Source organism: Spea bombifrons, chromosome 4, assembly GCF_027358695.1.
Source record: "Spea bombifrons isolate aSpeBom1 chromosome 4, aSpeBom1.2.pri, whole genome shotgun sequence".
In the NCBI taxonomy this organism is placed as follows: domain Eukaryota; kingdom Metazoa; phylum Chordata; class Amphibia; order Anura; family Pelobatidae; genus Spea; species Spea bombifrons.
In genome coordinates, this window is record NC_071090.1 from 95979031 (window position 1) to 96003611 (window position 24581).

The window sequence follows — 24581 nt, forward strand, 5'->3', positions numbered from 1 at the left end:
GGATGTTTGTAGGCACGGTAGGCGTCCTGGCTCTTTCGCTGTTAATCCGGAGAGTTCGGATTGTGTAGGTGTGTGTGAATCAGACATTTTCATCTAGCGCTGTAATGTGTCACAGCGGGGATGGAGGCGTTTCGGGGGCTCAGCGAATGGCTTTTAACCAGGGTTTTCATTTTTCTGTGTTTTGTTGCTGGAAATCTACTCTGATTACAGAAAAAGTGAACCCTCCTGGTTAAAAGCCATTCACTGAAGTGCCTGCGATGAAACAGATATGCGTGTTCTATGTGATTAACCCTGTAGTAAATGGGATCGCGTAAAGACTTGGCCAGGTTGTTGCTGTAAGGATGGTTACATCAGGGGTGGTATAATGCTGTGAGCATGTTAGTGAGAGCCGCTCGGTGGGTGGGTCGGGGGTGTGTCAGGGGGCGGGGCCGGGGAGATCACTGTCACGGTCTTTTGTTTGCCAGCTGTACCGAGAGAGGGCTGGGCTTCTCTTCTCTAACCATCTAACCATCAGCCGGGAGATAGCATGGGATCCCCAACCTGCGAGAGATAACCTTCCCACCGCACAACATAAAAGGTAGGTCTCTTATCACGCTGTGGCTTCAGACTCCTCTGCCTTACAGTAAAATCCATCTGCGATCGTGCGCAGGTTACTACACAGGCTTCTGCTGCAGATCAGGAATGTATTCATCATGTCATGATGCTTTCAGGCAGACCTGCGTTAATAAATGAATGCATTGCGCGATTATATAATAGCAACCAGGTTCTTATGTTTTACGCGGATCGCTTCAATGGCTGCTTCACCTCCTTGTAGGTGTATGTCGTTTCATGGCTTACGTACAAATAGAAATGTCAACATAATGGATGTAAGAGCATCCTGCTGAGATTGCCTTAAGGCTGCAGTTCTGACGCCGGCCACAGGAGAGCATTTGGGCTGCAGAAAGAAAAGCCTGTAATAAAATATTATTTTATGATGATATTGGGACAAACAGCAGTGTATTCTGCGTGATGGGAAGACGGGCTGCATAGATTACACGTAGATTACACTTTAAACAGTGTAAGTGGGCATCTGCCAATATATGTGTTTGCCCACCAAAAAGAAGTGTAACAGCGAAATATAAAATGCTGTCTATGCATGCATAGGCAGTCTCTATTTTATATGTAATAGAGGATTAAATATATACATTTCTATATAAAGACTTATATATAAATAAGATCCCTTCCATGTCTGGACAGTTTGAGGAATCAATGCACAGGTGTCTATTTGGGTTTGCAAGGGAGTGACCTGTTTACTGTAGCAATCAGTTTACAGCATCAGCTGCCCTGTGAGAATTACAGAAGCGGGGCATTTAGCAGAGCTGGGGACTGTGGGGTTAAACAAGAAGAAAATTCAGGAAATGAAAGGGTTAAACGCAGACATTTGCAAGTATTCTGCGTATTTAATGTATTTCCTTGTCAAACCAAATAACTAGGTTCAGCACAAGGAAACTGCAATTTTTTTTCTGCTTCTGATGTTTTTTGTTTGATTACATTTTTTCCATTTTCTTTAGCATATAATCTGGTGTGCCAGTTAATGAACTTTATATGGGTAAGCATGTGTCTCTGTGTACGTACATACATATATATATAATTTTCACCTAGAAATGTTATGTGTTTTTGCGTTGAAAGACAGTGTTAAGTGTACTGTAGTTTGCAGCATGCTGGCATGCAGGGGGTTAATGTGCATCCGCGGCTGGGTGTGGACTGCCGAGGCGATCTCTGTCTGCGGCCGGCCTGGGCGTTACTGACCCCGGGTGTTCCAAATCCTTTAGGGGTCTTAGTGGAGATGGCCGGTATACCATCTGTTGGCTGCCATTATTTTCACTGTTTCTTCCAGCAAACAAAAAGGGGTAAAATGGAACAATTGTAGAGTAATGGTGTTAGAAGAATGTGTAAATGATCTGATGCAGATGGTAGGGATTTGTTGGCCTCCTATGGTATAGATCACACTTAATTGGCCCTTTGCTGGTCACCCATAGAAGTGCCTGTCCGTGACCTTCTCTTCTGTATAACCGTCCTCTGCAACTACTTGCCATAGCACCAAACACTCTTTATCCGTCCAGAGGAGGAAAGGGGTCTCACTCCCCTAGCCAATGGGCCACCAGAGATACAGTATCCCAATCATCACGGAGAGCAGGGAAACGGGCAGAATATTATATATGGGGCATGCTGCTCCTCGTATAAAGCTTTAGATACATTTAAATAAATTGGTGCTATGGGGAGTAGTTGGAGAGTGATTATACAGAGAAGTTACATGACTAACTGTGTATTATTTTATATAGCGCCATCATATTCTGCAGCGCTGTACAACAAGTAAGCAGGACATGACAAGTAGTATATAACAGACTTACAGAAACAACAGGTGAGGAGATCCCTGCTCAACGAGCTTACCTGTAATCTATATGATTATTTAAGAGTTAAAATGTAAATCCATGCAGGGTTAGATTGATCACTGGTGGGGGGATTAGAATGAGTTATATTAGATAGTAGGAATCTGCTACTTGGCGTTAATGTTATAAATGCTCTGTATGGAAGAGCCGATTAAAAAGCAACTACAATGTGTGTGTGTTCGGTGCCTGGAGGTCGCACCCTGCTGCAGGGAACACGATGGCGATCGAACGTTAGAGATCTCCTCCTACATCCAGCGTTAATCGCCGGAATAACGGTGCAAACGTATAGCTGCTCTCTGCCTACATAGAGGGGTCCGGATTTTGTAACCGTGGCGATGATGAGGTAGCCGTAAGCGGACGCCTCTACCAGATCGGTCACCATGCTGTCTGAGTCACGGTTATTTTAAGTTCACGCCTCTGCGATCTCCCACACGGCAGCGTGGATAAAAGCCTGCCTGCTCGCCTGATGTTAGAGGGCCTTTCTGGTTTTTAATGAACCCCCATTAATTAAATTCTACTTTTACTTCCTACTGCCCATCCTAGTGCCGTTAACCTTTGCATCATACCGGTACCTTCTAGTGTGCGATGTGGCCGGTCTATACAAATTGTGTTCCTTCACATCATTTAATGTACACATGTTTATGGCACCGTGGAAATTTGCTATGAATATTAGAAACATGAGCATTAGAAATATGCAGTGATGTCATCTCAGGAGCTGCAAACTTAAAATGAAGCATTAGAACATAAAGATGTGTCTTTATGTTCACTGTGAGGGTGGTAGATAAATGGAACAGCCTCCCATCAGACGTGGTAGGGCGGGTTCAAATGTATTATGATAAATGCTTATGGAAAAACGGATATATCTGTATGAGCCCAAGAGAACACGGATGATTTAGTTGAAATTGATGGTTTTTATTTTGGCCGGCGTAGAAAAAGATGTAAAGCTGTGCAAGATTTCAGGACCTCAGAGGTCTCTTTCAGGTACACATTCTGGCAAACGTATAAAAGCATCTTCTAGAGGAATAGGTTCCTCATGTTCTTTTGATGATGTTCTAGCTCCTAGGTAAGTGAGCGAGCAGCATACCAGGCATTATTATTAATTATGCTATTTTCCCCATAAAATCTATGCGATATCGGCGACTCTGTTCATAGGGCACCTGAAAATCAAGCCATCCCTGGCTGGTATAGTCATCTGGGTCACAACACATATATAGAGCTGGGTTAGTCTTAGTGTACATTAGTTTAACCCTTTAAGGACAATGGGCGGTTCCTAAACCCATTGAAAACAATGCATTTTGAGCCCATACGGGCTTTGTCATTAAGGGGTTAAAAAGTTCTTAAAAATATATTTTTGAGTTAATTTTGCTTTACACGTTAATTTAGGGGAAAAAATATATTTTTACTTTTTATTTTTTATTATTTTTAATTTTAGATACGAGAACCACACATTTTCTTCTGTTGCCCGTCTTGAAATCTCGCAGACAGCCTGGGTTTGATTAAAAAATATGAAATAGCGACAGATAAGATCTGTCCTGCTAAATTAATAGTTTATCTTTTCTGTATCTCTGCTAATTAATGACCGTAATGGGATTGTTTCCAGACTCTTTAGCACAGTATCCTCTTCAAGAAAAGTCTTCTGCTTTTTGAGACAAACCGTTTAACCCCTTCACAACAAAGCCTGCGCATGTATGGGCTCACAATGCATTGTGGTTAAAGGGTTTAAAGAAAACCCCTTGTGCTCAAGGGGTTAATCCGCAGCCAGCATATGCATTATTCTGCAGGGAGAAGTCAAAGTTGATACCATTTTTGGGCCAAGGAATAGATTTACGGTTAAAAAAAAAAAAAAAGTGATTACTAAATATGTTGCTTTTTTGGGGGGTTTATCATTTTTACAAAAGCATTCTGGTTCATAATTTGGTTTAAAAGAAAAATAAAGTAAAAACAACTTTCTGGTCTTCACATTTCCGGTGCTGATGTGTCAATCCGTTCTAACGCGCATGTTGCAGGGTGTTATATCTCTGTTTGACCGTTGCCGTTATGCTCCGGAGTAAAGGATTGTACTCCAGGAATGTGTATAGTCGCTCGCTTTGCAGAGAAAGATTTAATGCACTTCCATTCCAGCCAAACCATGAATTGGTTAATTCCTTCAGCGCTAAAGATAAACTAGCCAAATGGTGACGAGAACGACATTCTGGCATCTCCCGTTATAGTAATGAAGTTGTTTTCAAAAACAACGTCTGTCTGTCGAGAAGAGTTGTTCCATTATTGTAATTATATGAGTCTCGGAGACAAGGAGCTCGTTAGAATATGTACAGATCATTTATTTTCATTAGAAGCGGGGGGGAAAGGCATTAGAGGGACACTCATGCCTTTTTGGGGGGGTTAAGTAAAGCAAAATGCTGCTTGGTGTCTTAACTCCCCTGAAATGGTTGGAGCGGCACTGCAGAGTATCGGCTCGCGCATGCACAGCGCGCTCTGACAATATTCCCCCATCTGCTGAGGTCCCAGCAGGTGCCCCGTCTGTGTCATTGGCATGGAAGCCGGTCAAACAGGTTGGGGTGCCGGCACTTGCCAAGCGGAGGCACTCTATAGGGAAACAGGAGAAAGGTTTCATATTTCACTGTAAGAGAGACGATCAGTGTTTTATTCAACATACGATAAATAACAAAACATTAGGGTTAGTTGCTTAACTTGGTGCTCGCTGTTTGAAAAACATTAAATGGAACACCGAGCCTGCGACCTGCACTTGAATTCAGTTTTAGTACTGGAACAGATGAGGGGTTAGAAGTCGCTTGACCCTGATATATGCTTATCAGCTGTAGAGGTGATGGGGGATGAATAATTTAAAGGAACACTGTCATGTTTGAAGGCATTGCCGGCACACGTGTGTTGCGTGGATCACAGATCGGTGGAATCGGTGAGTGCCGTGAAATCACGACTTCTACTCAGGCAGGCATGTTGATGAACAGACATGAGCTTGGGCAGCACTCGTGAAACTGTGTGGCCTACTAAGCAAACTAAATAAATATTGCATATTGCATTGAGAGTAACATTTTAGTCTAACAGCCTCTGCTGTACGTTGGCTTCCAATCAGTCCCTACAACGCTTTTTTTCATATAACCTTAGTTACATTTAGAGCCATCAAGAGCCCTATCAACATAAGAATGTTTATTAAGGGTTAAATTATCTGTATACAGTATTATGGATGTGAAATTAACAGCAGTAAGCGTATGTTATAAGGAGGTTGTATTAAATGATTTCTAGGACCTTGGACAGCTCCCCCTGATTTTCAGCAAGACAATGAATATATAATATAAGGCAGTGGAGATGGATCGAATTGTTCTTATCTGCCCTCAAATTCTGCTTCCACGGCTCCTAAATGTTACTGTCCTACTACTAACGTGTAAAGATGTGATAACTTTGTATATGTCTGTATAGATCCAACATTCTAGATTTATTTTGGATTCCCGCTGCTGAGAGCAGTAGAAGAGATATATTGTGCTACCTGCCCTCCCTCGCTTTATTATGCATCCATCAGCCTGTTTAGAAACAGTTTGCATGATTGTTTCTGGGAACAAAAACTGTCTGCGCTTCTTACCCTAATAAAGTTGGAAACAAATATATAAACATAATATAAATGAGAGGTTTTGGTTATATGATTTGGCCAAAGCATAATTAAGCTCACCCGCCACGTCAAGGCACACTCTATGTAGGAGGTGAGAGTAGGTTCTCACCCTATTGAGAGTGTGCCTGGACGTGGCGGGTGAGCTTAATTAGGCTTTGGCCAAATCATATAACCAAAACCTCTCATTTATATTATGTTTATATATTTGTTTCCAACTTTATTAGGGTAAGAAGCGCAGACAGTTTTTGCTTTTTGTATACATTGTACAGCCAATACACTGTTTCTTGCAGTATGCTTACACCTGTTTGGTAGGCCTCGTATTACACATTTGTATTATTTGAGCCTGAGACAAGCTTAGCGCACAGACACTTTTTCTTTTCCATGATTGTTTCTGGCTCAGATATTATGTGAATGTATTTTTCAATATTTTATAATATACAGTGTATATAAACCAGCGGTAATCACAGACCAGCCATTAACAGTATGGGCTCTGGCATACGATGCCTCCAACATGCCACTGATCACTGAGAGCCGTTGTATATGTGACTGCTTCATACATGTTGCTATGGCCTAAGCTTGATTAATCTGTAATAACATACATCGATCAGCCATAACATTCTGGCTGCTGCCAGGCAAAGCGAATAACACTGATCATCTTTGTATATTCTTAGTATTATGGCACCTGTCAGGGGGTGGGATATAATATGCCACAAGTGAACATTTTGCCCCCAAAGTTGGTGTTAGAAGCAGGACAAATGGGCAAGTGTAAGGATCCGAGCGACTTTGACAGGTCAGAGGGGTTGTGGAGTCTCGACTGGTCAGGGATTTCTGGTGGAAAAAGGGGCCTACGCACTATTAGGCAGGTGGTCATAATGTTATGGATGGTATATATCTAACATGATTCTGTGATGTGTAATAAAGGGGCCATCTTTGGACATCCATACAAATGCACACACTAGGCAAACTTTGTTAAAAATGGAGTGCACAAGTATGTGGATTGGACCCTAACAGAGAACTGCAAGGTCTATGAAGCTATTGCAGAACACATAGAAAAGGAAAACCTGTAAATGAATAACTGCATGCTAGTCAAATATTAAAGGCCTAGGGGGTACCCATTGTACAGCGCCATCAGTGTTACCATTGTGTGATATAGCAGATGTGATTAAAAGTGAGGAGGAGGAGGAACCTGTATGTACAGAATACAGAAACGTGACCCCGTTTCACCCTAGAAAAGTCTGAGTGTTTCCCTTTAAGAGAATTATCGGAAAGTGTGCTCACGGTAGCTGCTTGTGCTTGGCGACTGCGTGACTATTCACATGAAGCAGCAGCCGGGCGCCCGCCACCGCCAAGTATTTGTATTTATTAACCCCCCTGCTGCTTTACAAATTGCAGAACGCCATTCATTAACCTCCCAAAATAGTGTCCTCTCCCCTACTGAATGGGTGAAGGGAGGTACAAGTCCAATTTGCTTTGAGAGACAGAAAAAAGACAATCAGGGCTGTTCTCTACACTGAAACATACAGCCGAGCATTCTAGTATTCTTAAAACCTAGTACTTACATATGCATTGTTCAAAATTTGGGGGTATACTTAGGTAGAAGCGGTGGCGTCCCACCTCAGTGGCATTTAAGTGTTCCCCCTGAAATCAATGGGAGTGTGTTCCGTGTATGTACAGAGGGATTAGACCCCCATCCAGAGCGTTCCCGGAGGAGTGTTGGAGCTGACTGACTGTTACGTATATTCCGTGCAAAGAGATGTTCAGCCAAGCACACCTCCTACACAGAAAATAGATTAAAATCCTTTAAAATGGGGATATCATGTAAATTTAAAGAGACCTCTTGGCTATCATTAATATGCGGAGAGTTCTGAAACACACCTCGCTATTTTAACTTTACATTATTCAGGACCAGGTCAGCCCTACAGTTCAGTGTTTTTCTTACTGAGGAAAGGCGTTTTTTTTTTTTCAAAAACGTGCTTTTCTAAAACATGGTGCTTTTTTCAAAAACATGGTGCTTTTTTTCACCGTTCTTCTTTTTGTGTAATAGAATGTTTTCGGGTGGTTGCATATCAGCGATTTGTCCCAGCTATGCTGTCTTATCCCAGTCCACTAAACACTTCCTTATCATTATAAAACACATCCTTATCATTCTGCTTATGGTCATACCTGGGAACTTCCGGGCTCCGGCTACCCGGAGCCTTCCCTTGCGGGACGCGGCGAGGACTGCACACTGACGTCGGGGGCGTTCCTGTTGACGGCAGCGGGAAACAGCCCCATTTAAAGGAAAAATAGGCGGGGCGTGTCAAGACCCCACGACCCGGCAGATTCGGGTCTTGACCCGGAGAAACGGAGGAGCAGCGCTCACCCAGCAATCTCCGGGTCAAGCCAATGGCGCAACTTGGCTCTGCCCTTTTCTAGAAGCACTCCCAACAGGCCATGTCCCGGATTCCTCCAATCTGGGGTGAGGTTGGCCCCGTGGTGTACTCTGCTGTGTAGGAGGCTAAATGAACGGAACAAATTGTGGGTAAAAGCAGACCAAGAAAGATGACAAGGAGAAAGCAAGACAAGGAGCAGGGCCGCAGCCAAGGAGAAAGGGACATGTTAGCAGCGAAGGTAGGGAGACATGTTGAGATAGCGTTAGAGAAATGCAAATGAAACTTTGGAGCTCTTTTATTGTTGTGGGCCGCAGTCTAGTAAACAATAGAATGGCTCAGACTCAATTAGGGCTGCAACTAACGATTATTTTAATAATCGATTAATCGGCCGATTATTTTTTCGATTAATCGATTAATCGGATAAAAAAAACAATATGCAAATTTTTCGTTTATTTAAAAGAATTTAATGAACTGGATGTTAAAAAACAACTTAAAATTTACATTAACATTCTTATTTTGTTATGATGTAATAAAAAACAATATTTTCAAAGTACAAGAACCCAAACACAATATTTATGAAACAAAATAACCCCAAACATTCTGAAAAGAGGTGGACTATTACTGTTCAAGAAACTTTGCCCCAGCACTTTGCACTTTGCACCCAGCACTTTGCACCCAGCACTTTGCACCCAGCCCTGGCACTTTGCACCCAGCACTTTGCACCCAGCACTTTGCCCCAGCCCTGGCACTTTGCATCCAGCACTTTGCACCCAGCATTCAGCACTTTGCACCAGCACTTTGCACTTTGCACCCAGCCCTGGCACTTTGCACCCAGCACTGGCACTTTGCACCCAGCACTTTGCACTGTGCCCCTGCACCCAGTCTCTAACTCTGCCCTGCACCCAGCCCTGCCCCCACATTCTGCCCTGCCCCCACACTCACACTCTGCCCTGCACCCACTCTGCCCTGCACCCACACTCACACCCTGCCCTGCATCCCCACCCCCACTCTGCCCTGCACCCAGTCTCCCACTCTGCTCTGCACCCACACTCACACCCTGCATCCCCACCCCCACTCTGCCCTGCACCCAGTCTCCTGCCCTGCACCCCCCACCCCCACTCTGCCCTGCACCCCCACCCCCACTCTGCCCTGCACCCCCACCCCCACTCTGCCCTGCACCCACACTCACGAACCGCTCTGTGCGAATGGAGCCACTCGCACAGAGCGAACCGCTCTGTGCGAATGGAGCCACTCGCACAGAGCGAACCGCTCTGTGCGAATGGAGCCACTCGCACAGAGCGAACCGCTCTGTGCGAATGGAGCCACTCGCACAGAGCGAACCGCTCTGTGCGAATGGAGCCACTCGCACAGAGCGAACCGCTCTGTGCGAATGGAGCCACTCGCACAGAGCGAACCGCTCTGTGCGAATGGAGCCACTCGCACAGAGCGAACCGCTCTGTGCGAATGGAGCCACTCGCACAGAGCGAACCGCTCTGTGCGAATGGAGCCACTCGCACAGAGCGAATCGCTCTGTGCGAATGGAGCCACTCGCCCAGAGCGAACCGCTCTGTGCGAATCGCTCTGTGCGAGTGGCTCCATTCGCACAGAGCGATTCGCTCTGTGCGATCTGTGCAGAATACTTACCTCCGGAACGCGTCACATCCGTCACGTAGCTAGAAGGCGGAGACGGCAGAGCATGTAGCAGAAGCGGGGAACGCTCGCGGAGGTAAGTAAAAGGAGCCGAGTGCTCCAACAACGAATTGATCACTCGATTAATCGATAACGGAAATCGTTATCGATGATTTCCGTTATCGATTATTATCGATTTTATCGATTCGTTGTTTCAGCTCTAGACTCAATCATCCGGCTGGAGTAATGTCCGACTGATTCATTCTGCGGAGGAACAGACTTCATTAGCAAACAATCAGCTGATAAATATATCACATGACTGACAACAATGGCAGCCTCCAGGTCTGCAGATAAAGAATTAGAAAGGTTTTCCTCCTCATAGCCTATTCTTGATTTTTTTTGTTTATATTCCCTAAAGTGGGAGTTTGTAAGGGAGGTAAAATCAATGGGTTTGCAGAAGAGCTGTGGTTTCACTCCCTCCCTTAACTTCATTATGAAGGTTCAACCCTAGTGAGCTTCAAGCGCTCCCTGTTACATTATGTATTCTAGCCATTGTATTGTGCATCATACAGGGTCAGGGTTGGCCCTTCATGATGAAAAGCGGAGTGAGGGAGTTGAAACCACAACTCCTCAGGCAATTAGTGAATAAACCCCAATGCCGTCGTTATCTGTTAAGAAAAAGACAGCATTGTTTATTTAAAGTTAGTGGCAGAAGTGATAAATAGCCTGCATTCTTAAGCAATCCCAAAAAGGAAAAGCAAAGACACTTTGAAACTTTGGTTTTATTTATTAAATATGCATAGCAATTTCATTCTAAAAGCAGTTGTTGCCTTCGATGATAGCACTCGGTGTGGTAGTTTTCCCCCCATCATTCTGAAGTGCCTGGCTCACAACATCTGTACATGTATGAGCCACCCGCAAAATATAGGAGCCGGGATCGGTGGTGCTGCTACTGTGAGGATATGTGATGGGTCATGTGACCCCAATGGCTCCTCGTGGGAAGGCAGAGCACGGAAAGGAAACACCTTTGTCCAGAGACAGCTGCTGGAAGCATTAATTGGCTCTGAATACAACAGGTTGGTGGCCAGTCGGTGAAATGCAAATCCTTGTTGGCATGATGTGGCACTCGGGGTATACGGGGTCCTGGTGGGGTTTGTGGTAACACACCTGTGCCAAGAGCAGGATACCAGCTTGCAATTCCCCATTTACTGTGCTGCGGTGTTTCTATGTGTGTGCGGCAGCTGGAATAATCCCATTTTTGCCTGCAATGCGAGGCCTCAGTAATCCGTCTGCCCTGTTACTGCTGAGCGATGTCTGTTCGGAGAAGCAGAACAGAGCCGAGTAACAATTCCAGCTCACAAATTATTCCCAGGTAACCGATACGCTGTCATAGCAATGAATCCACTACCGAGTAGGGCACCTGGTACGATACCGCAGCCGATGCCGGTCCATGGCTTGCAGAATGAGCCGTAACCAAGAGAGCAGTCTCTCCCAGATGGTTCCTGCTGCTCTTCTGTTTGCTTATCAGCCAAGTACAAAGCGATTCTTGTAGATGGCACATCAAAGGTTAAACATTTACTTTTCTGTAAATAATACCAAGTGTCTACAGAAAACCACCTGATATATGTACAAGATGTGCCACTATGTTCTTTTCATAATTACTGTGTGTCCTGGAATACGATGGCGCCTTAAGAATTAATAAGAGCATTGCTACAGCGGCCATTTCTCCCGCTCTTATTCACAGAAAACATTAACCCTGCTGAGCTCAGTTGCCAATGTGGTAGCCCAGCAGTCAACTATACCAGTCATTTTCACAAGTGTATTCCTTCGCAAGCTGTCATTTGCTCTTATTTCTGCCGAGAAGGTTAAAAAAATGTGGGTGGAGGAGGCAAAGGGTGTTATCTCATGGATCCAGCCATCTGTCCTCCCTCTGTCTCTAGATCACGAGGCATCCTAAACCGAACTGAGATAGAGTAAAGTTCTTGAGCACTCAGAATGCTGGTGAAACCGTCAGATGAATCCGGGAGCCGGAACTTTATTATTTGAATCGATGGCAGAAGCGGACAGAGTGAGTAAACATTTAATGCGCTCACAACCGTCTCCTATCTCCTTACTTTAGAGGAAGGGTGGTAGATAAATGGAACAGCCTCCCATCAGAAGTGGTAGAGGTAAACACAGTGAGCGGTGCATAGTATAAGCATAAAGCTACCCTGAATCTAAGACAAGAGCAAGGACTGATTAAGGCCTGAGTCTTATTTCAGGAAAAATTGTTATTATCTGCTGTCAAATACAGCTGACACAGGCGTCCACGGGGCAGGAGGGGCAACACGTAGCTTCAGAAGCCATGTTTCCGTGTAAAATGATGTCATTATAGTACTTGTGCCAAGGATCACCTCGGATCTAAATCTATTCCGATTTTATGATGGTCCCTGCCAGGAGAACATTCTGCGCATGGCCATGACATTAATAAATTCTGATGTGGTTTCTTTCCAACGCAAACTATGGCCACACATAATTTTTGTCCAATTCATAAATCTATTGTGTTTTCCTGTCTTTACTCATATTTGATACATTTATGGTTTTGTTCTATACATTGTCTCTTACCTGAGCTTGAAAGACCAGTTTCTTCATACCGCGTGTGTTTTGTTACTTTCGGTGTGATAATATCTGGTTGGCGTTCTATGCGAACCAACGCCGTGGCCTATTTGAAATGAAGGCTAATGAAACGCATTGTTTAATTATGTTAGGATATCATGCATGCGCGAGTGCCTTTTACTGTGTTTCCACGTTTTTATAGTGTTGGCTTTTCTTTATATGAAGAACACAGAGCTCACTAGCATACTTTATCAGCTCCTACATAAAATTTAAATGAAGTTTAATATATGGTATTGTCCCGATTATAGGCCCCACCCTCATAGTTTGGTGTCATTTGAAAGAAAATGTAATTTTTAAAGAAAAAAATACGCATTACTCACACACATTCTCACGCTCTCTCTCAATGTCTCCCTACCTTCTGCTTCGTCTCTTGTCTCTTGTTATTCTTTCTTCGTCCGCTTCTCCCTGGTATCAGCTCCATTAACCAGTGCTCTCGTAGCCTCCTTGCACACCCTTTCGTCCAACAGGTTAACGGGGAAGAGGCTGCCCCAGTGGAGCGCACCTTGGCTTCACCCTTTCGCAGAAGTACTCCGGGAAACCTGACTAATGCAGACAGATTCACAGAGAAAGAGAGAACTAACGCTTATTTTTCTCAGCAAATCCCTCTTGGAGTACTTCCGCAAAAGGGTGGGGCCACGACACACACTAAGAGGGCGGCCTCTTCCCCACTCCTCCAATCGGGGGAGGGTGTGCTCTGGGGCTCCACCCCTTCGAGGAAGCACTCCAGGAGGCCTGTTCAATGGAGCTAATTCCGCGGACCTATACTCATCTGATCTGATGCCCCATCACACGCTATGTGAGCATAAAACAGTAATATGCGGCCTCCACCGGCCTTAAAGTGCTAGGGCCGCCTAATCATCCCTGGCCTTATATATATATATATATATATATATATGTGTGTGAGAGAGAGAGAAAAAAAGTTTATATTATTGGCCATGTTGCTAGGCTGCAGATTATCTGACCCCTTGATAGGCCCTGTCTAACTTCCATTAGTTCCATTTACATAGTGAGGATATTTAATAACTGAATAAAACCCTCAATGTTAGGAAATATTCTTTATTTCTCTGGGTGATGCTGTTTTTTTTGTCTGCAGATTTTCGCAGGTGACTCGTGCCCTGCTATTAGCTAGACATTTGTAAACACATTATGGCTGCCTCCCAGCAGATGTGGCATGGGAGCAGCTGGGGCACCGGGGGTCCCTTGTCTTGGCACTAATAGTTGGAGGTGTGTGTGGCTGGCAGCAGCTGGCTTTCCCCTTGTGAAATGTGTGTATGCATGCGCGCCTGCTGTGTAAGTATCCTCGCTCCAGTCTCGGTATCCTAGCAACCCTGGAGATGCTGCGGTCCTGTAGAGGAGGAGGTGGGGAGTGAAGAGGATTGGGGCTTGCGTTCAATTAACTGATTCACTGCCATTACCAAAGGTTTGCGAAACCCATTCCTTTTAACACACACAGCGCAACGTAGGGTGAGATTGTTCTCACGCTTTACGGCTGACAAGATCTCGGGGGGGGGGGGAGAGATTTGCTACAAACCAAAACAGCCCCATATAATTTCTGCAGGTAAATCTTTGGCAAGCGCTTCATCACAGTGTGTGGAATGGATTAGGATTAACGGAACCCTATTTGTAAACGTTCAGTGAAGCTGAAAGACAATGACTGCTCCTTGTAGCTTCAGTCCAGAGGCAGCAGAATAGGCCTGTGTGCCATATATCACCACATATACACTTGCCAGAAACTAACACCACATTATACCCCGAGAGAAACCAAGTGGCTCTGATACCGGGACACCTTGACTTGTCATTACTGAAAGATACGAGTCTTCCATAAACATATAAAAATACCTATGTTTCTTATCTTAAACTGCTGTGGTTCGGGAAAAGAAACAGATCCGCTTTAAGAATTAGCCTGGCAAACAGCGTATTATTACTATATATAAATAAATGCCAATATTAAAAGAAATAGTAAATGAGATGCACCCGCACATTTTCCTACAGAGTCCCTTTTGCCCTAAATCGTTTGGCTGGGGTATTTACTGCATGTGTCCTTCACAAATGCCCTGTAGTGCAACTGAGTTATCCATTTAGCCAGAATTGTATACGTTTGCACATGCATGTGAAAAATTCATTATTTTATTGCCATATTAGCCCAAGAGAAACTCGTCATTTTACGTGATGTTGGTACGTTTTCTTGTGCCAAGTAGAACAAGACGTAACGTTTTGGGAGCTCAGAGGTCTGTTCTTTAAAGGGACTTTCGACTAAAGACAGCATATGTGTGTGAGCTAGTGAGATGTGTGCATGAGGGTATATTATTATTTGAATATTATCTTTTATTTATTAAGCACCAATAAATTACGCAGCGCTGTACAATTTAACACATACATGACAGAAATACCTTTATTTTAGCAGACAGATCCAATGTCAGATACAGTCAGGACATATACGCAGTCAGGATACATAGGGGTGCATAGGGGTTCAGGGAAAAGTGTACTACAATGCCCACGGGTCCTGGCCTCTGGCATTACGACAGACCGCACATTCAGCACGGCTCATAAGTTGATGCCAGTCGCTCAGTGGCAGATTTCTAGTATAATTTTGATGTGCTGAGGCGTGCATTTTAATGGCATGTGGCCGTGGTGTTCAGGGACAGCAGACGGATGTGACAGCCACTAATCCGTCCTGCAGACCGTTCAGATGGAGAAGGGAGGGGGAATGAACTGTCTGATCAACAGTGAGCTGAGTGCATGGACCCGAAAGGGCCCGGTTATGTGAATATGTTCTGAGCCACGTGACATGCATGTAACCACGATCAAGCATGTAACGAGATTCTGGCAGCATCGTATATATCACGGATGCTTCTGTTCGGCAGCGGACCTGTTGGAAGCGACTAAGGCACTTTCACTTGGCTGGAAGCCTACATTCTGGCAGGATATTTATTTAAAGCCCAAGAGGCTGAACAGGAAAGTAATTAAGGTTCTAAAATGTTTCACGCACGGTCCAGATGTGAATCTAGCAGAAATGGATGGAGATTAACACAGACTAATCTTGTAACTCTTTCTTTTGTTGTTTGGGTCACTTTGAATGCGTTGGTTTACAGGCTGGAGATGTGTTCATTTTGTCACTTAAAGCCAAATGTATCCTTGATGCTACTCTAGAATATACTATTCTAGAATATTTAAAAGTGACATAAAAGCTTTCCCAAACACCTGCAACTCCAGTGATGTTTGGCAACAAGGGAGGGTAAATGGGAATTATAGTAGCTGTGGTTCAGCTCCATCTACATCCAACATGCTCCCCATCTCATTGTCTTTGGCTTTTAGTAAGCTTACTGTCCTACCTCCTAAGTGCCCCAAAAACTAGATCACAGCTCACACATGGCCCCCTTACAACACATTGAATCAGAGCACAGCGATATGACATCATAATCCATCTTTCTGCTCAGTATATAGTAAACGGGGTAAGGTAGGTGGATGGTTCTGTCCCTGGCCCCGCCTCTAACCACACCTAACATTGGATGGCTGAAGTGTTGCCGTGGGGGGGGGTAACAGGAAATATATTTATGAACTAAGTAAATTAAATACTTTTATTTACAACCGACTTCCACAAACAGCAATCAGAAGGTCACAAAGTGACATAAAAATCCCCACTAAAACCCTGCCTTATCCATGCCTCTAGCTACACCCCTAAATTGAAAGTGCCCCTCTTTGGCTGTTTGTAATGTTAAAAGGATTAATAAATTGATTGGGGTGCATAGAAAAGAAATGCCAAAAGTCTCACTATCTGTTGGATTGCTGTGTCACCCTTATTTTCCAATCAATCAAGGAGCCGGGTTTTCTTTAAATCTGCATACACTGTACTTTTGTTGTTTTTATTCCTAGTATATGACCTTTGGCTTTGCTACATTTACGGACTTGCTTTCTCCTCTGGTTTGGGCTACTACTTCCATGTTTGACTCAGCTATCTTTGACTATGAGTACCTCTTGAATCCATGGCCATGTTTACCATGCTCCGGCTACCGGAATACCCATCCCTGTACCTCCGGCTACCGGAATACCCATCCCTGTACCTCCGGCTACCGGAATACCCATCCCTGTACCTCCGGCTACCGGAATACCCATCCCTGTACCTCCTGCTTGTGTAACCATTAAGGTATCCTGTACGTGGTAGGCAGAGAAGACAGGAGCCTCTGAGTACCTCTGGGCTCAAAGAATGGGGCCTTTCATAGAAGAATATCCTAACCCTACCATGTGCACCAGAGACTAATCGAGAGGGGGGCCTTTGAGACAACAAAATGTTAGAAGCAACGTAAAATTAATGCAGATAAATCAAACATGAAACTATCTCCCGATGCACTAATGTCATCTAAGTTTATTAGCGAAGAAGAGCAAAATTTGCAGAGAACGGCCCCTTTCTCAATGTTTCCTCTGGAATGCTCGTGCTGCGTAAGAGTAGCTTTCTACACCCATCACACTGTTAATATTCAAGGTTATTTGGAATGAACATTTCACTTGTAAGAGCGTTTTGGTGAAGAATAAGGATTTGTCATCGACCTTCAGGCTTCTACTCTGTCATCTTACATGTGATGGGATGCTTTATCTTCGGTTAATGGTATACATTTATGCGTTTTTTTGATTGACTCTGTCATGATCCATAACTCTAAAAGTGAGGATGACTTTCTTTTACGCCAATCTTACTAACAAGCTTAAAAAAGATAATCACCTTAACAGGAGGAATTCACTTCCTCGTCATGCCAACGAGATCTATAGGTTTAGAATATGGTGGTAGTGATTATATTTAACGGTTCATGCATTTAATTTTATTTAAAAACACAATTTGTTGTAGCTCAGGGTATGGGCATGTTTCACTCCAGTCCATGTTGGATCTTGAGGGCCAGACTGTAGAAAATGAGTCTTGCATGGTTACTGATTGGGTGGTTTGTTTATACGTCTAGGCTTTCTCTTACCTTATAGATGTTATTGTTCCCAGGTGTCCATGTGGGAGAAGGAAGACGTGAAGAAGCAAATATGAGTACTCAAACTACCCCAGATCCTGTCTCCTCTCCCCCATCTCATGGGCAGAAATACTTTGACCGATATACAGATGATGATCCAGAATATCTTCGTATTAGAAACATGGCAGCTGACCTTAGGCAGGACTTCAATGTGATGGAGCAGAAGAAGAGAGTGACCATGATTCTCCAGAGCCCAGTGAGTGTTAGTCTTGCAATGGGGCAATTGAGGGTGTCTAACCAAGGGAGGCTCTCCTGCCATGTTCAGCTTAGCCATTTTATTTCAACATGTAGCCATACTATTGCAGTTTGATATTATATCACATTATTTCCCTCCGCTATACACATTCCAATAAACATGAAGATACAGATATTGTTCATCCATAACAGTGTTTTCCTTAGAAAGAAAGAAAGAAAAAAATAACGTGTGTTGCCATACAAGGAAGCTTTAAGTCTTAGTTACCCCATCTCAGCGTTAGGCCATATTCTTGGAGGTCACGCCGTCTGGAGCTGACTCCTTCTAGTCCGATGTAATTATACCTGAGTGTCCCAGCTGGTATTTTTTATTATTGATATATCACTGCTGAAACCCCTACTTGAATGTAGCGGACAATTGGACGGACTTTATACTGCTTAACAAGTCATGGTTTTCATAAGTTCCGTTATTAGAGCTCCTTGGTTGCTATCCTTGGAATTAAGGTTTTAATATTTGAAAAGACTCAGAGGCGGCTCTTTTATACAGTTACAGGTATGGGTATCATTGCGCTTCTGCTTGCTTATTGATGCTCTCTATGTGTCTTAGTCTTTTAGAGAGGAACTGGAGAGTCTCATCCAGGAACAGATGAAGAAAGGAAACAACTCCTCCAATATCTGGGCTCTCAGGCAAATTGCTGACTTTATGGCCTGCACCGCTCCCTCTGCCTTCCCCACCTGTCCCATCAGTACGTGTCCCACATTTCTGGGGGAACTGAACTTAAAAAAGACTTAAAAAAGAAAGAGCCCTTTCTCCACCAACAGGGGAAATGTGCTGGGGACACTTAATTGCTCTCTCTTTAGTCATAATAGTCATAAAGGGATCACTTTATATTGTGATATGTTGGAAATCATCACTTTTTTCGCTTTACCATTAATATAGTTGAACATTGGGATATACATTGCAGTCCTAATAAAATCCAAAATATAAAATGGCATATGTGGGAATAGACAGAGTACCTAGGCCAGCGTTTGGCTCCACCAAGAGCTGTGATGCAATAAATAATCTGATAACTGAAAGGATAAATGTCTCTAATGTTAATGTTAGATGAGAGCTTTTTTTTTTGCTTTTCTAGACTCTTCAATGGTGACGCCTATCAATGACATTCACTGCAACGATCCTGTTCCACTGGCCAAGGGTGAGAGGCTCATGAGATGCAAGCTTGCCAGTGTATACAGACTACTCGACGTCTATGGATGGGCTCAGCTCAGTGGAACATTTGCTTCGGTAGGAGAACTATCCATAGCTAGAGAAAAATGGTAGAAAAAGGATATGTGGAGGACTCAAATGATGTTTTAGCACAAGTACAGCAAGAATGCCAAATCAATTCCCCTTTACTGTGAATGCTCCTCCACTGAATGTAAAGCTGTAGCTTAACAAAGGCACAGTAGAATTGTTTTACCTGTTGGAATTAAGACATGTAGCAGGAAGATATGTTAGAACTGGATGTTTTTTTAGCCATTTATACTAAATCTTAGAGGTATTGTATATATTTTTTAATAAGGAAGATGGATAAAGATATAGTGGCCACAGAGGAGATGGAGAAGTACCTTGTACTTGGCCAATGTAAAAGATTTGAAGTCGCGTAAACTTTAGGAACCTCGGGGGTCTAATCCTCATTTGATATCTGTTCAATATGTTTGAGCTTTGCAGTGTATTTGTTTACGTGTTACTTCTGTTTCAGATAAGAGTTAATAAAGAACAGGACCATTTCTTAATAAGCCCTCGAGGGATTGCTTGCTCTGAGGTGACAGCTTCAAGCCTTGTGAGTACCGAGGACATTTGGAGATGTAATGTTAGATATTTTGAAACTTAATAACAAAATATGTTTAATAAAATCTGCCCACAGTTGTCAGATAAACCAGCAAGGGGAATTTTACATTCCTTAACCTGACTTCATGGTCCCCCCTTCAGTTTCTTATGTCTTGGGTTCTTGTCTCATAAGGACAACTTGGCAAGGGTTGGAGTTGAAGGACATCAGTGTCTTTCCCTACAACTGAGTTGCAAGTTCATGTGGGCGCTCCAGGATGCATGAAACTTTACTGAGCATGGCACATCGGCATGCAAGTGGGGAACCTAATCTTATGCTGACCCAAAATCATATATCCTGATACTTTTTGTTTTAGAACAATTGTCCTTTTGAGGGTCACTATCCTACCTTTTTTTTTATCACCGAATATTGTAAAAAATAATAGCCACAATAGACATTCCTGTCCAAATGTCACCTGCAGGTGAAGGTCAACATTTTGGGGGAGATGGTGGAAACGGGTAGCACCAGCTTTGAGGTGGACACGTATGACTTCAGCCTTCACTCTGCCGTCTATTCTGCAAGACCAGACGTGAGATGTATCATCCAGCTACACACTGCAGCCACAACTGCGGTAAGGTTTTTCTTTATTTTATTCTGTGCTGCCCAACCTTAGGTTGCCTAGGAGGCAATAAGCCTGTGAGAGCCTCCACCATAAGGTTCTCCCCTGTGTAAGCAAACAAATGCAGGCTCGTCCAGGTTTCAAGAAAGCCTAGGGTTGGAACTAACTTATTCCGGCAGCAGTTCTGGGGTTGGGGGGCAGTCCCACCGCACAATAGGACAGTTTCAAGGGAGATCATAGCGCCACCTTACGCTATCCAGCACAGCCTTCATAGACTTCATTAAAAGAGATGATGTCATATCCCGGCACTCTGTTTCTTAAAGGCGATGTGTTTCTTTTATTGTGTGGGAGACGCCAACCATGGAGGTAGAGGGGACTGGGGGCGCAAAAGGTAAATGCAGCTGAAGGTAGGCTGTGTCAAGGGGGTTATAAATAATTCACGGTACAGGATGAAATAGAGTTTGACCAGTCTAGCCCTCTGTGACCACATACAGTCATTGTACATTGAACACAGTTATTCATGTGAAATCTATCATAATGCTCCAAAAATTTTGAGCCTCAGCTGCATGCATTCGCATAACATTGCAATGCGTAGGAATGAAAAGTAGTGATTCACCCTTTTTCTTAGGTATGTCGTTGTCTATGAATTACAGGTGTCAGCAATGAAATGTGGTCTCTTGCCCATCTCTCATGACGCCTTGCTGGCTGGGGAGGTGGTCTACTATGACTATAATGGTGACATGGAAGAGGAAAAAGACAGAATTGAACTCCAAAAGTGTCTGGGACCCACATGCAAGGTGAGGCCACATTCCGGAACAACCTTTCAAAGGTCTTACAAAGCCTCTCGGTCATCCATTTTAAACAAGGACCTGTCACTTTTTGTTCAAGTCCTCCGTTTCACAGTTATGCACACGAAACAAACTTATTAAAATCCCCTTATCAGAGCAGCCATCTTAATTATCCCTACATCTTTATTAATTGTTTCCATACATGACTTTTTTTATATTATATCTGTTTTTTGGTGTACTTCCCATGGTGGCTATGCTTTCTTTGATCAGATTCTCGTTCTGAGGAATCACGGAGTGGTGGCGCTCGGAGAAACAGTGGAAGAAGCTTTCTATAAAATTTTCCACCTGCAGGAGGCTTGTGAAATTCAGGTAAGTGGAGTCACTGCCATTGGTTCCAAAAGAAACGCCTGAAAAGTGTGACATATTTTTCTGCGTTGGCTATTTTGTCAATAACAGCCAATAAGTATACTGATGAGAAATTAGCTCAGACGTGATATCGTTAAAGTACAAGTTATTCTCGCAATGACATTAGATGATGGGGAACATTCATTTATTTACTGGCTCTTCACAATTTGGGTAATATCATTATTATTATGACATTTCTTATGTCTCTGCCATTGTTTGTCCTCCTCTTCCATCACAACTCTTAAAATTTTATATGGACAAAAAACATTTTATTTCATATTATTTTTATATCACTAATTATTTTAATTAAAAAAAAATGTTTTTGTCCTGAAAATGTTGGGAGGTGAGATTTTTTTATGTCACTTTATGACATTTTCATAATTATTCTAGTAATTGTATATGGCACTATTTGTGGATGTAGAACAATATGAAACATTCATACCCAGCGAACCTGTCCATCTCGCATTGTGTTTTAAATGCCGCTGCAGTTCCAAAACCAGACTCCCATGCATTAGGAAAGATAGGAGATCATATTAATTATAAATATTACCACTGCTAATTGACATGTTTCCTCACTCACTCTTAGTCATCTATTATTTATCATCCATATTTTGTATTAATAATATATTCAAACATAATGGTGGGGCCACTGAAGTGTATGGTGCTGTTGGTATTTAATGGTTTTAAACCCACATTATGTTGACTTGGAGGAAGTTGCGAGTCAGTTGCGGCGTGGTGAGGACATCATTGAACTGGGCATAAGGAACAGCTGATTGGCATATACTATTAATATCTCAGGTGGGACACACTAAGGTTCAATAAGTACCTGTTATGGGGTAATAAGCCTTGGCGCATTCATTAAAAACGATACAACATCGATATTATGCATCCAGAGAGGACTTTCCTCGTAATAAGAAGCAGCCCCCGACCATGTGGACATAAATCCCGCAATCAGTGCTGTGCATACTCAAGATCCCACCTAGCCCATAATTTACCAGCAGCCAAGACATTATGGTCAATATATATATAATATATATAGATATTTATAATATAATATAGACAGAAGGATATACAAGACGTCTATGAAATCGAAATTCGAAGCAGATTTTGGGACAGTTAGTTTTTAATTTATTTATTATTATTTAAAAATTAAAAAATGCCGATGGCACGTAGAGGGCACAAAGCACATGGCAGAGCAGAAACAAGGATCTTCCATCGCTATGATCACCATGGCAACCTTTAGTGCAAGACGTGTAGCGTGTTAACTAGCAGAATTCTCTTGGGTTTTCCATTCATGCCCCTCCTGCAAATGATGACAACGTAGGAAAGTAGCGTGATGGCTACACCGCAACAAATCACACATCACCATCCATTTTAATCGGGTTGTGGCTGTGAGGGGTATCCTGATCCATGCGCAAGTGCGCAGCCTGCTGGTCGCAAGGTGGTAGTGCTGGTTAGAAAATGTAATTTAACAAATAATGTTCAGCTTTTGATAAAGCACTTGAGGTGCGAAACACGCCAAGCGGTCTCTCTTTTTCTGCGGCTGGTATGATATTCATTGTCATTCATTGTTTTTTTGTTACTTTTCTTGCATAATTTTGGACACATTATATTTTTTATACATAAGGGATCAAGCATCCGAATAAAATACTTTTTTTAATACTTCTATCTTCATTGAGTGCCGGTGTTCCTTTATCTAACAAATAATGTTTGAACACTAAAAATCTATTAATATCCTGGCCAGTACTTTTTCAGAAAGTGAGGGAACGTTAGTTGTTAGACGTCTCCAACTGGGCAGGATGGTCCCCTTAGGAAATAACAGGTTTTGTGGCCAACATGTCAGAAATGCCCCAGGCTCAGCAAGAGTGGTGGAATAGGATCCTTAGCTTGACTCAATCAGACTCATCCTCTTGTGTATTATTTTATCCATAGTGACGATTGTGAGGACCTTTCTTATTCTACAGGCAAGTCTGGCTCAACTTGTATGTGTCTCTATGAGCAAAGCCTAGGCCCTGACCTACACTCTATGACAGGGGTGTCCAAGTTTTTTCTGCAGTGGGCCACTTCATCAGAATTGTATACGTGCGCGGGCCGCACTCATTTTTCACTGTGACAAAAAATATGGCCTTTAATAAAATATGCAGATTAAAATAAAGTAAAATGACACAAAACCTTTACTCTTCCTCTCACTGATTTCTGGGCCTAGAAAGTTTTGTGACTACTAATTCAGGATTCCCTAGATTTATTCTAGGGATGAACTAAAATGAAAATTCTGGACCAAAACATTCAGGGTTCACTTAGCCAAAACCGAAAATGGCCCCCACCTTTAAAAATAATAATAAAAACTCACATTTTTAATAAAAGTAGGTAACACACAACTGGACAAAATTAGCAATATGACTTGGCAACCAGTAAATGCTGGCAACCCAGGCAACCAGTAAATGCTGGTACCTAGGCATGATGGGACTGTGCTCGCTGTGATTGCTGTTAGCAATCACACTCCTATCATGCCAAGTCAGCCAGTACATGCTGGTACAGGGTGGCTGTAAGTGATGTGCAGACCCCATACTGCAGGCAGCATCACTACACAAGGGGGGCAGCTAGCTAGGTTTCAGCATGTACTGGCTGACTTGGCATGATAGGAGTGTGATTGCTAACAGTAGTCACAGTCCCATCATGCCTAGGTTCCAGCACTTACACATCCATCCAGTAAATGCTGGAACCTAGGCATGATGGGACTGTGATTGCTGTTAGCAATCACACTCCTATCATGCCAAGTCAGCCAATACACGCTGGTACAGGGTGGCTGTAAGTGATGTGCAGACCCCATACTGCTGGCAGCATCAATACACAAGGGGGGCAGCTAGCCAGGTTTCAGCATGTACTGGCTGACTTGGCATGATAGGAGTGTGATTGCTAACAGCAATCACAGTCCCATCATGCCTAGGTTCCAGCACTTACACATCCATCCAGTAAATGCTGGAACCTAGGCATTATGGGACTGTGATTGCTGTTAGCAATCACACTCCTATCATGCCAAGTCAGCCAGTACA

At 43.2% G+C, this 24581-nt stretch overlaps 1 protein-coding gene across 3 annotated transcripts in view; it reads left to right on the forward strand.

Moving 5' to 3' along the window:
- Positions 1-453: 453 nt before the first annotated feature.
- Positions 454-24581, forward strand: part of ADD2 (adducin 2) — a 32815-nt gene continuing 8687 nt past the window's right edge. For 2 of the 3 annotated variants that reach the window (XM_053465248.1, XM_053465251.1), the window contains exons 1-8: positions 454-577; positions 17692-17912; positions 18516-18654; positions 19042-19193; positions 19651-19731; positions 20198-20347; positions 20989-21132; positions 21394-21492. In XM_053465248.1, coding sequence (XP_053321223.1) covers positions 17730-17912; positions 18516-18654; positions 19042-19193; positions 19651-19731; positions 20198-20347; positions 20989-21132; positions 21394-21492 — 948 coding nt within the window. In that variant the 5' untranslated portion in view covers positions 454-577; positions 17692-17729. Of the gene's footprint in view, positions 578-12054; positions 12124-17691; positions 17913-18515; positions 18655-19041; positions 19194-19650; positions 19732-20197; positions 20348-20988; positions 21133-21393; positions 21493-24581 lie in introns of those variants that run through there. The other variant, XM_053465249.1, reaches the window with a different exon arrangement.